General features: G+C 45.2%; 1 protein-coding gene across 1 annotated transcript in view; it reads right to left on the bottom strand.

Moving 5' to 3' along the window:
- LOC119962740 (centromere protein J-like) overlaps positions 1-13109 on the bottom strand; it is a 168038-nt gene that overhangs the window by 92241 nt on the left and 62688 nt on the right. Inside the window, exons 7-8 of the mRNA XM_038790792.1 lie at positions 4586-4748; positions 1958-2164 (exon numbers count right to left, since the gene is read on the bottom strand). Coding sequence (XP_038646720.1) covers positions 1958-2164; positions 4586-4748 — 370 coding nt within the window. The remainder of the gene's footprint in view (positions 1-1957; positions 2165-4585; positions 4749-13109) is intronic.

Here is a 13109-nt window from a genome sequence, read left to right as displayed (position 1 = left end):
ATTTGAAATAAATATGTTGCACCTTTAGTTGAGAATTCACGGGGGTCTGTCTTCTTTCAGTAGGCATTCTACTTCCAGTTGGAGTTGAACTACGACTCCTATGTCTACATGAGGCTGTTTGTGATGTACCTTTAATAATGGCATCTGATACCTGGATATTAAAGGTGATATTTATTACTACAACAACATTTCACCGTAAAACATTGCTTAAAGCAAAAAACATGTTTTTAATCAGCATAGATTATGCAATCAAGTATTTTGACTATTCAAGGGTTAATCACAATTCATGTCGGGGCAATATGACGCCACATTTAGTTTGTGGTCTAAGATGTTCTAAGTGCTCTAAGACGAAGCTTCGGGCTGGCACGGTGTCTGTGTGGAGTTTGCACATTCTCCCCTTGTCTGCATTGGTTTACTCTGGGTGCTCCGGTTTCCAAAGATGCAGGTTAGGTGGATTGGCTATGCTAAATTGCACCTTAGTGTCCAAAGATGTGCAGATTAGATTGAGTTACGGGAATAGGGAGGGGGAGTGGGCCGAGGTAGGGTGCTTTTTCATAGGGTTGGTTATGATTATGGTGATGAGGTTAAATGAAGAGGGACTGGTAGGAGGCTTGTTTGCAGCAATAAAAACCTGGTGGACTGAATGCTCCCTTTCAGTTCTGTAATTCTATGTAACCAGATAAAGAATACTATCTCATACTTAGAAACTAGAAAAAAAGTTGTTTTAGGGGCTGTGGATGAATATGCCATGTTCATATATTTTAAAATTCTCTTCATTGTTATCCACCTCTGGATTTGTGTCTTAAAAAATTTTGAGAAGTTATGCTCAAGAAGTTTTGGGGCAGCACGGTAGCATGGTGGTTAGCATAAATGCTTCACAGCTCCAGGGTCCCAGGTTCGGTTCCCGGCTGGGTCACTGTCTGTGCGGAGTCTGCACGTCCTCCCCATGTGTGCGTGGGTTTCCTCCGGGTGCTCCGGTTTCCTCCCACAGTCCAAAGATGTGCGGGTTAGGTGGATTGGCCATGCTAAATTGCCCGTAGTGTCCTAAAAAGTAAGGTTGGGGGGGGGTTGTTGGGTTACGGGTATAGGGTGGATACGTGGGTTTGAGTAGGGTGATCATTGCTCGGCACAACATCGAGGGCCGAAGGGCCTGTTCTGTGCTGTTCTATGTTCTATGTTATGCGTGTCAAATGAGACATTAAACAGAGGCTTCATCTTCTTTCTTAAGTAAATGCAACGGATCTCATAACACTATTCAAAAAAGAGACTTTGTTTATTCGTTCATGGGATGTGGGCATCGCTGGCTGTCAGCATTTATTGCCCATCACTGAGGACATTTAAGAGTTAACCACATAGCTGTGGATTAGGAGTCACATGTAGGCCACGCCAGGTAAGGACAACAGATTTCCTTCCTAAAAGGACATTAGCGAATCAGATGGGTTTTTTATGACAATCAACAATGGTTTCAGATTTTTTTATTGAATTCAAATTTCACATGTCATGGCAGGATTCTAACCCAGTTCCCCAGAGTACTCTGTGTCTCTGGTTTACTCGTCACACGACAATACCACTAAACCATTGCCTCCCCTTGTTCTCCCTTGTGTCCTGGCTGATATTTAGGTTTCAACCAACACCGAAGACCAATTTTCAGGTTATTAACTTATTGCTGTTTGCCGGACCTTGTGTGCCACAGATTGTCATGTTTCTTACATTACAACATTGGTTGCATCTTGAAAATATTTAATTGGTTTGGAATGTCTTGAGGTTGTGAAAAGTGCTATATAAATACAAGTAATTTTTTTTTTTCCTTTCTCGAATGAAATACATTCATTATGCTGAACATTTCTGAATTATGCTTCAGCCTGTAACTTTTAAACAGAGCTGTAACTTCTACAAAAATAAGCAATCAATAATTGCTAAATCAATGAGCAATATTTAATCATAGTAAAATTCATACTGGTGTTTCAAATTTCTTGCTCATAAAGTTGGCAGTCTCAGTTTTTTTCACAGGTTCTTGTCGATGACAATTCAACTCATCACGTAGCTCAATGTTTTCCTTGGTTAACGTGTCAATCTGGTATCGAAGGCAGCTGTGGGCACGAGACCACCTGGACTCATTTTTTCTGAAGTCTTCCTGGAGCTGACCAAGCTGGTGCTTCAAGAACTAATAATATTAGGGAGAAAGAGAACAGCAACTATCAATAGATAGCACAAAGGAAATATTCCCAATTCTCTCCCCTCATCTAGTGGTGCGCTAAGGCAGACTCTCATCTGTTTCCATAGCTAGGTATTACTGGAACAGGTCACTTATCTGTCACCAAAGTCTTGTGGGGTGCTCCCCTGCATCAATTGTGGCTGACATGTCACTGGCATGTTTGGAAGGATTTGCAGGTTGACACACAATCTGTTTGACTGCATTATGAATGCACCTTCCTTGGCTATCAAGTCCTGGCGTGGAACTTGAACCTGGACCTTCTGATTTAGAGGCCAGGACCTTACCCATTGCATCACAAGACCTCCTACACTAAGTAAATATAGGGCTGGATTTTCATCATCAAGGCAGGTGGTGAGAGTCAGGATATTTCCGTCTTGGTGGGCCCAACTCGGGTGAAAGTGCCTGAAAAAGTGGGATTTTCGTTCTGGGGGATAGGGTGGTAACTGGATTTGGACCCAAGGTTGACCCGAGGTCAGAAGCAGCCACAGGAACAGCTGGGTGTCAAGGTAGGCTGTTTAGAAGGCCAGCCTTGATATTCTGGGACTTAGTTCCAACTACAATGATATCAATAAAAGAGAAAACAGCCCCATACACATCTCTTCACCTTCAATCCAACTCATGCCACCTGACGCCCCTCCACCTACTCCCTATGACCCTCCGTATCTTCCATGTCAACCTGTGGCACTCAATGCCCATTCATTCGGTATACCTTCTGTACAGAACTAATGAACCCTATAGTAACAATAGCATGTGTGAAAAAGCTCTTTTAAAAAACCTCAAGTATTTGAAACCTCTTTATCTTGTGTAAATGAACATTGCACAATTGAAAGAAAGCTGTCAGTCAAGCAAAGGTTTTCCCTGGGGTGCAGCCGTTTCAACAGAGCAATGGATTTCTAGACAAAGGGGCATGGATAAAGCCTTTTAAACTTACCTTCCAAAAGCTTTCATTTCTAGACTATGGTTCATGACACCTCTAAGAGAACGTGAACATCGAGCTTTTAAAACCTTGCCCGATTCCACGAACAATGCTGAAGCCTAGGAGATGCCAAAACCTGCAATGGAGCCAGCCAGATGTAGGCTTTGAGCTCTTAAAAGCTCGAAGGTCACACCCTTAACTCATGCTTGTGAAAATTAGGGATATGGGGAATGAGGTGGATATTCCAGAATCAAGTCCTGACTGCCATTTTTAAAGATACCTGGATGCTCCCCGATTCAGCGAAAATCCAGCCCATATTTTAAAACAATAAAATAAATGCCACACATTCCTAAATATTTCAGTATATAAATTCACTGTATGTTCTTAAAAAATGACCTTGAAACTATGGGTAATGAGGGACCTTCTTAAAAAAGGCTTCAATTAGTACCAGTGCTTTCTCAGTTCTTCACATGAGTAAGGATGTACCACCAATGCAGTCGTAAAATAGAATTGAGAAAATATTGACAAAACTATAAAAGGTCTATATCTGCATGTCAGACAATGCATGTGGAATATATCTTGAGGGAACAGGCCTTATAAGAATGGAAATCTTTTGTTTAAGGACATCTGACTAGAACTAAACCACTCAGGAAATAAAATATTTTGTCATATGATTAACAAAATACTACTTCTGGAAGATGTAAGTTAAACCAAACACCTGAAAATAATTTTCCCAAGCAGTGTGCAACTTCTATTAGTACAAATTTTAAGTCCTCAACCAGGGTCCTTTGACCCAATCAGATGAACACTAGTTGAATAAGTTAACAAACATATATATATATATATATATCACACACATACATCAGTAGCAATTTCCATTTTTCTATGAGATTTCAATAATCGTATCAACCAATACATGACAATGTTTAACAATATCAGCACTTTTCACCATTAAGTATAGTCCAGCTATGTTTGAAAAATTGGGTTTCCATTATGTCCTCGATGGTGAAAATAGACATGTAAGGGTTCTGCCTGATTAATGATTAATATCGAAGTCAGTGGAGGAGGACAGTGAAATTCATGTTGGGAAAGAAGAATTTGGCATTTACTCTTTCCATAATGCAAATCTGCCAGGGAGTAAAACAGATTGTCAATTCACTAGTGTCCTATCCATGCTCCCTCCTCAAGATGGGTTTCAGCCCTCAGAGCCTTTTGGTTCTTCTTCTCGCGTCCCCTGTCCAAAGGCAGATTATTTGCTGAACAACAGCAAAGTGCTGTTTTTCCCCGACAGGCAGGATGAGAAAGCAGGCCGCAAGTCCACCTCAGCAGGAACAAGTCCTGTTAATCTGATCCACACACTAGCCATTGAGCAAATTGAGCTAACTGCAACCCCCCCCACTTTTTGGTTAGTACTGCTTAAATAGTATTTGTATTTTGCCAAGATCCTTACTTACCTCCATCTCTTCATTTTCTTTCTTATCAAAAGTAGCTTTGGTTACAGTGGTTTTTTCAGACAATCTCTTTGCTTTCTGCAGTTTCTTAATTTCCTCCTTCTTGTACTCATCTAACCGAGCTATTTCTTCAGTCTTCTCATGTTCAAACTGATCCATCCGTTTTCTAACAACAACAAAATGACAGTTTCAATATGCCAATTATACTTTACTGTTGAAGTGGTTTTAAGGCAGCACAGTAGCACAGTGGGGCGGCATGGTAGTACAGTGGGGCAGCACGGTAGCACAGTGGTTAGCACTATTGCTTCACACGGCAGGGACCTGGGTTCGATTCATGTCTTGCGTCACTGTCTGTGCGGAGTCTGCACATTCTCCCCGTGTCAGTGTGTGTTTCTTCTGGACTCTCCAGTTTCCTCCCACAAGTCCCAAAAGACGTGCTGTTCGGTAGATTAGACATTCTGAATTCTCCCTCAGTCTACCCGAGCAGGCGCCGAGTATAACAACTAGGAGATTTTCACAGTAAATTTATTGCAGTGTTAATATAAGCCTACTTGTGACAATATAGATTATTAAATCCCCAGGGTCAATCTTCTTCTAATCTTCCCGAGTTCAGATTGGGTGCAAAACAACTTTTTTACTCAGCCTTATTTGCAAGTTCAGGTCATGTTAACGGCCTCAATGCCATACTAGCAAATGACTGTGGCTTGGAAAAGCTTTACTTCCAAAAATTGGATAGAAACTGGGGCTTTGACTGCAGATTTCTCTGGTTGCTGCCCAACGCTTCTGCAACTTATTGTGGGTAATATCAGAGACCTTGTGGCATCGATCCCCCTCACCTATGGCACTGGTCACACGATTGGTATGGTTTTCATCCTCTGCAATCTGGGAAACTGAGCAAAATCTTGCATGCTGAGAAGCGATGCACTATTGAAAGTACTGCCTTCAATTAAACAGCTCTCTTCAGAGGACATCAAATTAGCAACAGCACCACTTTGAAGGAGATTGTTCTTCCCGGTGTCCTGGTTAAAATGTCTGCCTCAACTACCAAAACTAAATTCAACTTATTTGATCACTATTGCTGTTTCTGGAACATTACTGAATTGGCTTTAAAGCACTTGAAGATGTCCTGAGGTCATGGAAAGAGCTTTATAAATGCAAGTATTCTTATTTACTGTATTGGTCAAAGCCATGAAGCCAATAGAAATAATTGACAAATAATTCATGGATTAAAGATCATAACTGGTACAACAGCATTGAAATAAAGAAGTCCACAAATATTGTGAGGGGGTCACAGTGGAGGTCTGTGCTGCTATGATCCAAAAAAGAAATACCCTGTAGTGGAGAAAGAGGATGAATGGTCTAATCCACTCTATTAGGGTAAATCAACCACCTGCTCACTCCAAACTCACACTTTCATAATGACAGCAGGCACTCAAAGGGTTAAATTCCTGGGGCAGCATGGTGTAGTGGTTAGCACTGCTGCCTCAAGGCAGCGAGGACCCAGGTTCAATCCCGGCCACGGATCACTAGCTGTGTGGAGTTTGCACATTCTCTCTATATGTGCGTGGGTCTCACCCCACAACCCAAAGATGTGCAGGGTAGGTGGATTGGCCATTCTAAATTACTGCTTGAGAAAATAAAAAATAAATAAATAAAAGGGTTTTCACACACTCTTATCAGAAGAGACAGCAGCATTGAATGTCTCATGCACACCTTAAGATCACCACCATCTAATCTATCATCTTTCACAAACTGTATCTTCAGGCCTTGCTGGGGAGGGCTCAACCCATATAGCGGGGATGCACGCTACCCAACCTCTTCCTCCATCCCTTCTCATCACATTCCACCTATTTGTCTTCATGCAGGCCAAGCTGGCCCACCACAGGAGGGCAAGATCCCAGGTGGGATGAGGGACAGTAGACATCCAGGAGCACCCTCCCCTCAAGGACCAAGCAGCTGAGTTGGTTGGGGAGGAGAGGAATTACTCCTGTGGTGAAGGTGTTCCCCATCAGCCCAGTATGGGTGAGCACTTCATTAGTTAATCAAATCCTGACATTCACAGTGAGTGACATGCAATGTTGCATTTTGCCTGCACTTGAACTAAATCTTTCTTACATACAATAGCAGGCCCATATACTGGTCCATGCAGTCCCCAGTCCACCTCAGATGACGATCCATTTGATGAAACCCCATCACTGTGTTCGCCTGCACCCTTCACCAGTGCAGAGACACACACCTCAGTGGTTGCTAGATCTAGATTAGACTTGGGGTCACTTTTTGAAGAATATCTCACCGACACGTATACTTAGCAGTTGGAGGCGTTGATAGCCCAAGTCTCTGACACTCAGAGAACTGCTGGAGAACAGATGATTAACCATTATAAACGGCCATCACATACAAGCCGGTAAAGCAAAGACATAATGTGGAACTTCAGGTAGAGTTGCAGAGGCAGTGAAATGACTACAACAAAGGATGGAGGAGTCCATCTGTATTTAATCTGATGTTGTGACTCTGCCATGCGTGTACCTCAAGGTCAACATGAGAAGAGTGAAAGCTGCCTTGGAGACCTTAGTCCAGCAGGTCCTGCCTGATTTGCGCTCAGGCCTACACTCTAGGTTCAAGTGTGATCCATCTGTAGCTAAGGGAGAGGAGGGTGGGGCCCCTCAGCCTACCTCCTCATCCCCTCCTTGTCAAAGAGTCAGGCAGGGGCTCTCAGGCACCCAAAAGGAAGTGGATCAGCAACTGGACTGGGCCAGCCCCTAGGAGACTCGGAGAGCGTGCTGCCATCCTCATTTCCTTCTGTCCGTGGCCCCATCAGCACCTGCCCCACAGCAGGAGACCCAAAGCAGGCCAGGGTTTTACAGGTCTTGGCCTCAACGAGGACACCTAGCAAGATTGTCACAGACAACAGGGCATAGCAGTCAGCAGACTGCCTCCAGCTCTGCTGCGGGTATCAGGGATGCACCTAGACATTGCAATCGGGTAAGAAAAATAAGAAATAGAGGGCCTAATAGCAGCATGGTGTTCACTCACGATAGAATGCACCTTTGTAAATACATTTGAGTTCATATTAATTGTGTCGCCATGTGTGTCATCATGAGAATGCTTCTTGCATATCAACCTATGTGCCCCCTTATTGTGACCCAAGCTCACATTCCATGTTTGCCTTCCATGGTGTGCCTCAAATTCATGGCTGTTCAGCACTCACCTTAGTCTCTCGCCCATTGTCATGTAAGGGAGTTGTGAGAAACCCCCCCACATCCTGAAAGTGTCTGTACATTGAGATTTTATCTTTAAAACCTTGCAACACACTACATAGTTATATGTGCTTATGTGTCTTGGAGGGTTAAATCTAAAGTTGTAGTAACAATGAACTGTGTTCATGGTAAGTGTGGAAAGCACATGACCTGGAACCATCATGGTCTCTACAATCATGTGAAAATCTCTGTGGCCGCTTCATGGGTCAGCTTCAGGTGGCAGCAACAGTGCAATGTGTAGTTGATGCAGGGTGCGTGCTGGTATGCTGCCTTTCACCTCGCACACCAGCTATATTCAAGAATGAGGACTCAGTGATCCTGGAGAGTTAGGGGTTCAAGGCTGAACGCTGACCTTGCTTGTGATGTCACTGCTTGTAAAGGCCTTTCCAATTACTGGCACGACATTAAAGCGGTAGGAGAAATATGCTCGGGTCACTTAGCCTGCATTTTACTCCTGCTGGAACCTTGTCGCTATCAGTGTGTAATGAGGATGCCTTCCATGTGGTGGTGCTGCAATGGCATCCTTACATGGAAGCTGACCATCGTTGCCCTGCTCAGATTCTTGCCCTTCCAAGTCCTCCCCATTTGAGGAAATCTCTGCCATATCCATGTCTCCCTGTAGCAAATGGTCGCCACTTTGAAGCGCCAGGTTGTGCAGGGTGCAACAGACCTGACTGATGTGGGACACCAACTCTGGAGAGTACTGCAGAGTTCCACCTGACCAAACAATGGAAGTGTGTCTTCGGGGTGCCAATGGTTTGCTCAATGACGGGCCTTGTCACAGAGTGCATAATGTTGTATCTCTCCTCCAAGGCACTTTGAGGATGACACACGTGTCATGAGCCATCTCTTCAGGGGGTACTCCCTTATCATCTAGGAGCCAACCCTCTATGTGCTGTAGGCCTTTGAATATATGTGACATCTGAGCGTGCCTCAGGCTGTTTGAGTCATGGGAACTCCCAAGGTACCTGACAGAAAGGTGCATGACCTGCTTCTGATGATCACACGCCAGCTGAACATTGATGAGGTGGAATCCTTTCCTGTAATTGAAGATGAGGCGCTGCTGCCAGGGAGCTCTTAAAGCGACCTGCTTGCAATCGATCATAACCTGCAGTCTTGGGAAGCCGGAGATTGTCGCAATTCCCAAAAATCCAACAGCTTGCTGTGAGGAAGCCATGCTAACCACTGTGCCACCGTTTAGTCTCTGACTGATGTAACAGCTGGTGCCTATCCCCTGTAAGATGAGGAAGCTGAGCCAGACATGTGCAGCCTGAGAGGAGGTGGCCCAGGAGGTCAGCATTGTCGGTTGGTCAAAAGGAAATGGTCCCAATGCCAGAAAGGCTCAACAATCTAATGAGGGCGTCCAGGGCGAGCAAGGCCTCGGTATGTACAATCATGTGCCAATGTGCACAAGGGGCACCTGCGAATGCAGGAGGAATGTTGGAGACATTTCTTCCCCCCTACAAACCCATCACTATGGATTTTCCTAGGCCCCATGCAGATCTCACCCCTCCCCATCTCGAAGCTGTCTGAATGGTCACGTACAGAGGCATGCCCCCCACCACGGGGAGTATCCCCCGCTACCCTTTTTTAAAATATCTTTTCCCAGTCTAGAGTCTGTCCGCACCTCCTCCATACCACATTCTCGCATCAACCACCTCCCCGCCAAGTCTGCATAGACCCCTTCCACATCAAGGTTCAGCTCCTCCACCACCAGTCATCCCTCTGCCTGCCACCTCCCACTCCCTTACCTATTCCCTTCACCCTTAGGTCTCTGCCTATTTCCACCCTCCCTGCCCAGTGCGGTTGCAGCTAGGCACCTCAAAGTCGTGAGCCAAGTGAATGGGACAGGTGTATGCCACTTATATTCAGTTGTGCAAACAGGGTGGTCTAATTTCCCACAAGCTTGGCAAATGATTAGGAGGGAGAGCATGATACTGGCGAGTTGCATTTCTAATGAGCATTCATGATATGTTCATTCATACAAAAGGGTTCTGTGGTGAATGTATTATGCCAATAATCCACCATCGTATTTGTATCTGTGCTGTTGCCCTTGTATCTGTATCTGTGCTATACTGTTGCCCTTGTGGGCTTCTCTTATTGGCCATTGTATGGCATTATCCATAGGGGAACATGTTGGGGCATGTATGGCTCCGCCCATGGCTCCTCCCCTTGAAGGGAGGTATAAAGAGCAGTCGGCCTGTAGGCGGTTCTCAGTATTGGACCGGTCGCAGGCAGGCACTGTTCTGAGTTGATTAAAGCCACGGTTTACTTCTACTCTTGTCTCAAGTGAATTGATGGTCGCATCAGTTTCCCAAAGTGGATCCGTTGGAAAGTCAACCCTGCAAACTTGACCACCTACAATGAAGGTGCTACGATTCCAATTTTTTTTCCTACCAGCAGAAATCCAACTTTTGGCCTCCCTTCTAATTTTCTGCTCCCACCTGCCATGACTGCTGCTACTGATGGGACCGGAAAACTCTCCATTGATTCTGTCAAAAGAAGGATTTCTAATTAAAGGCATCCAGGCAAAGGTTAGAATCGGTCAGCTCAATATGGACTTTTGAGGCTGCGGCAACCACAGGAACGGAGAATCATGGCTGCACCCTCACCTACCACCCCATCAACTCCGTCTATCACTCCCAGGTCTCCTGGTCTTATCTCGAGGTGCTCCTGTTGTGAGGTGATATTTCCTTAGAATTTAAGGAAGTAGACAACTTTTCTAGTCAAGCAGGTGTGGGTGGAAATGGTCAAGGAGGTGAGTAGCACAAGTGTGACCCCCTCCAACTTGCAGACAATGCACCAAGGTACAGAACCTCAAGAGGGTGGGGAATGTGACTGACGCAGCAATTTCAGTTGCCAAATCCCATATCCGACTTGTCTAGCAACCAACTGCACAGCACTCCTCAGAAGAGTGCACCTTGCTGCTGTACTTATTCCTCTTGTCAGACACCTCATTTTCCCATGAGCAGTAAACATTACACTCATCCTATCCTAACATCCCTCACGGCTAAATCGCTGGCTTTGAAAGCAGACCAAGCAGGCCAGCAGCACGGTTCAATTCCCGTACCAGCCTTCCCAAACAGGCGCCGGAATGTGGCGACTAGGGGCTTTTCACAGTAACTTCATTGAAGCCTACTCGTGACAATAAGCGATTTTCATTTCATTTCATTCCTCACAATTACCCTCCTCAAATGCTGTCCATCCCTGCCAGTCATACAAGTCATTACTAATATTTATTGCTCTCTGCTTGCTCTGCTTTCTGGAGAAGAGAGCACACAACCTTGGGGAGAAAGTGAGACAGGGAGAGAGGAAGAGGGGAGAGAGAGAGAGAGAGAGAGAGAGAGAGAGAGATGCAGAGATAGGGGTGATGGCCTTTCGGTGATGGTACCTGGTAACCTGTGCCTATTTGGCCTGTAGGCAATGAAATCTTGTTCCAGGAGACTGCAAATTTCAGGGCAATATGATGTTGTGATCCTGATTAAATATCACTTTTAGGGCATTCTCATACCCAAATCTGTCCTCCATCTGCAGGAAAACTCCCCCCACACCCAGCCACATTATAGCAGAATTTCAGTTTACAGCTTAAAGTTGCATGGATGCTGGTCAGAATTTATAGAATTGTCCCCACTGCTGGTTCCCCGGAGGCAGAGGGTGTGAGCAATGGGACATCCCATTGACAGCGGTGGGATTGGATGGGACTGGACGATCCTCCCACCGGCCAATGGTAGGCCACCTCTGCCACTGCAAAACATATTGCAGGGGGGTGCAGGAAAACCCGCCCATGGTGTCTATTTATAAGATAGTGTGGCCGTTTAACAGGTGAATTGTGTTCCTGCAGGCGCCACCAGTTACCCTTCCAGGTGCGGGTAGGTGTTGCAGTTCACTCTGGCCTGGTCATTCAAATAATTCCAGAAGCAGCAGGCCAATTGGTTTTCAATACTAAGGCAGCATGGATGGACATTTGAATCACTTCAGATCCTGACACCAGGGCTCCTAAGAAGGTTTTGAATGTGTTATAGCACTTTATCCAATGGGAAAAGTACTCCAATGTTACACAAGGCTGACCAATGTAGTGGCCAACTTAGCTTGGACGGCAGAACCCAATGATCAATGACTTTGTTTAACTCAGAAGATAGCATCCAACAATGACATTTAAAGTAGTCAAACATATTACACTCAACTATTAGAAGTGGCTCCCGCAAATATTCCTGAACTTTCTTACCTTGCAGGTTTTCCAAAGATTCCAAAACCAGCACAACTCAGCAAAAATACAATGGGGCATGAAAAACATACTCCCCCTCCATCAGTCATTTTCAAACTCAGACTACAGAAGGGAGATAGACCACTTGGTTACATGGTGTACCGAAAACAACCTCTCGCTAAATGTCAGCAAAACCAAGGAACTGATCATCGACTTCAGGAAATACAGTACAACACACAAGCCCCATCTACATAAATGGCTCCGAAGTGGAGATGGTTTGATTGTTTTGGGTTCCTGGGGGTCACCATCACCAACAGTCTGTCCTGGTCCACTTACGTTGATGCAACAGTCAAGGAAACTCAACAATGTCTCCACTTCCAATGGAAGCTAAATAAATTCGGCATGTCTGCATCAACTCTCACAAACTTCCGCACTTGTGCCAGGGAGCATCCTATCCGGCTGCATCACAGCTTGGTATGGCAACTGCTCAGCCCAAGATTGCATAAAACTGCAGAGTGTGGTGCATTCAGCCCAACGCATCACACAAGCTTGCCATCCTCCCATGGATTCTGTCAACACCTCCCACTGCCTCAGGAAGATGGATAGCATTGTCAGAGCCCTCGCATCCAGCCTTTGCTCTCTTCCAGACCCTTCCATCAGGCAGAAGATACAGAAGTCTGAAGACCCACACATTCAGACATAGGAACAGCTTCTTCACCACAGCTACTAGACTCCTCAACGAGTCTCCCTCGGACTGATCTGTTCCCTGTAAGAACACTATTCACAATGTCCTGTGCAGCTCTTGCTTATGTATTTGTTTTGTTCGGCACTATAACCAGTTACTTATTTGTCGATGTACTTGTCGATTATTCTTTTTGTCGACCGTGTACGTGGAAAGAAAAATACTTTCCACTGTACTTCAGTACATGTGACAATAAATCAATCAATCCAGGGTCGTGACCCATGGGTGGGTTGCGGGAGGGTGTCAGGAGGCTCGCGGCATTCCCAATCGCGGTAAGAAATGCCCAACAGTCACAACTGGCTTTTGGAAATGCTGGCTGTGACT

Source organism: Scyliorhinus canicula, chromosome 1, assembly GCF_902713615.1.
Source record: "Scyliorhinus canicula chromosome 1, sScyCan1.1, whole genome shotgun sequence".
NCBI lineage: Eukaryota > Metazoa > Chordata > Chondrichthyes > Carcharhiniformes > Scyliorhinidae > Scyliorhinus > Scyliorhinus canicula.
This window is presented reverse-complemented; position numbering and strand designations above follow the sequence as displayed.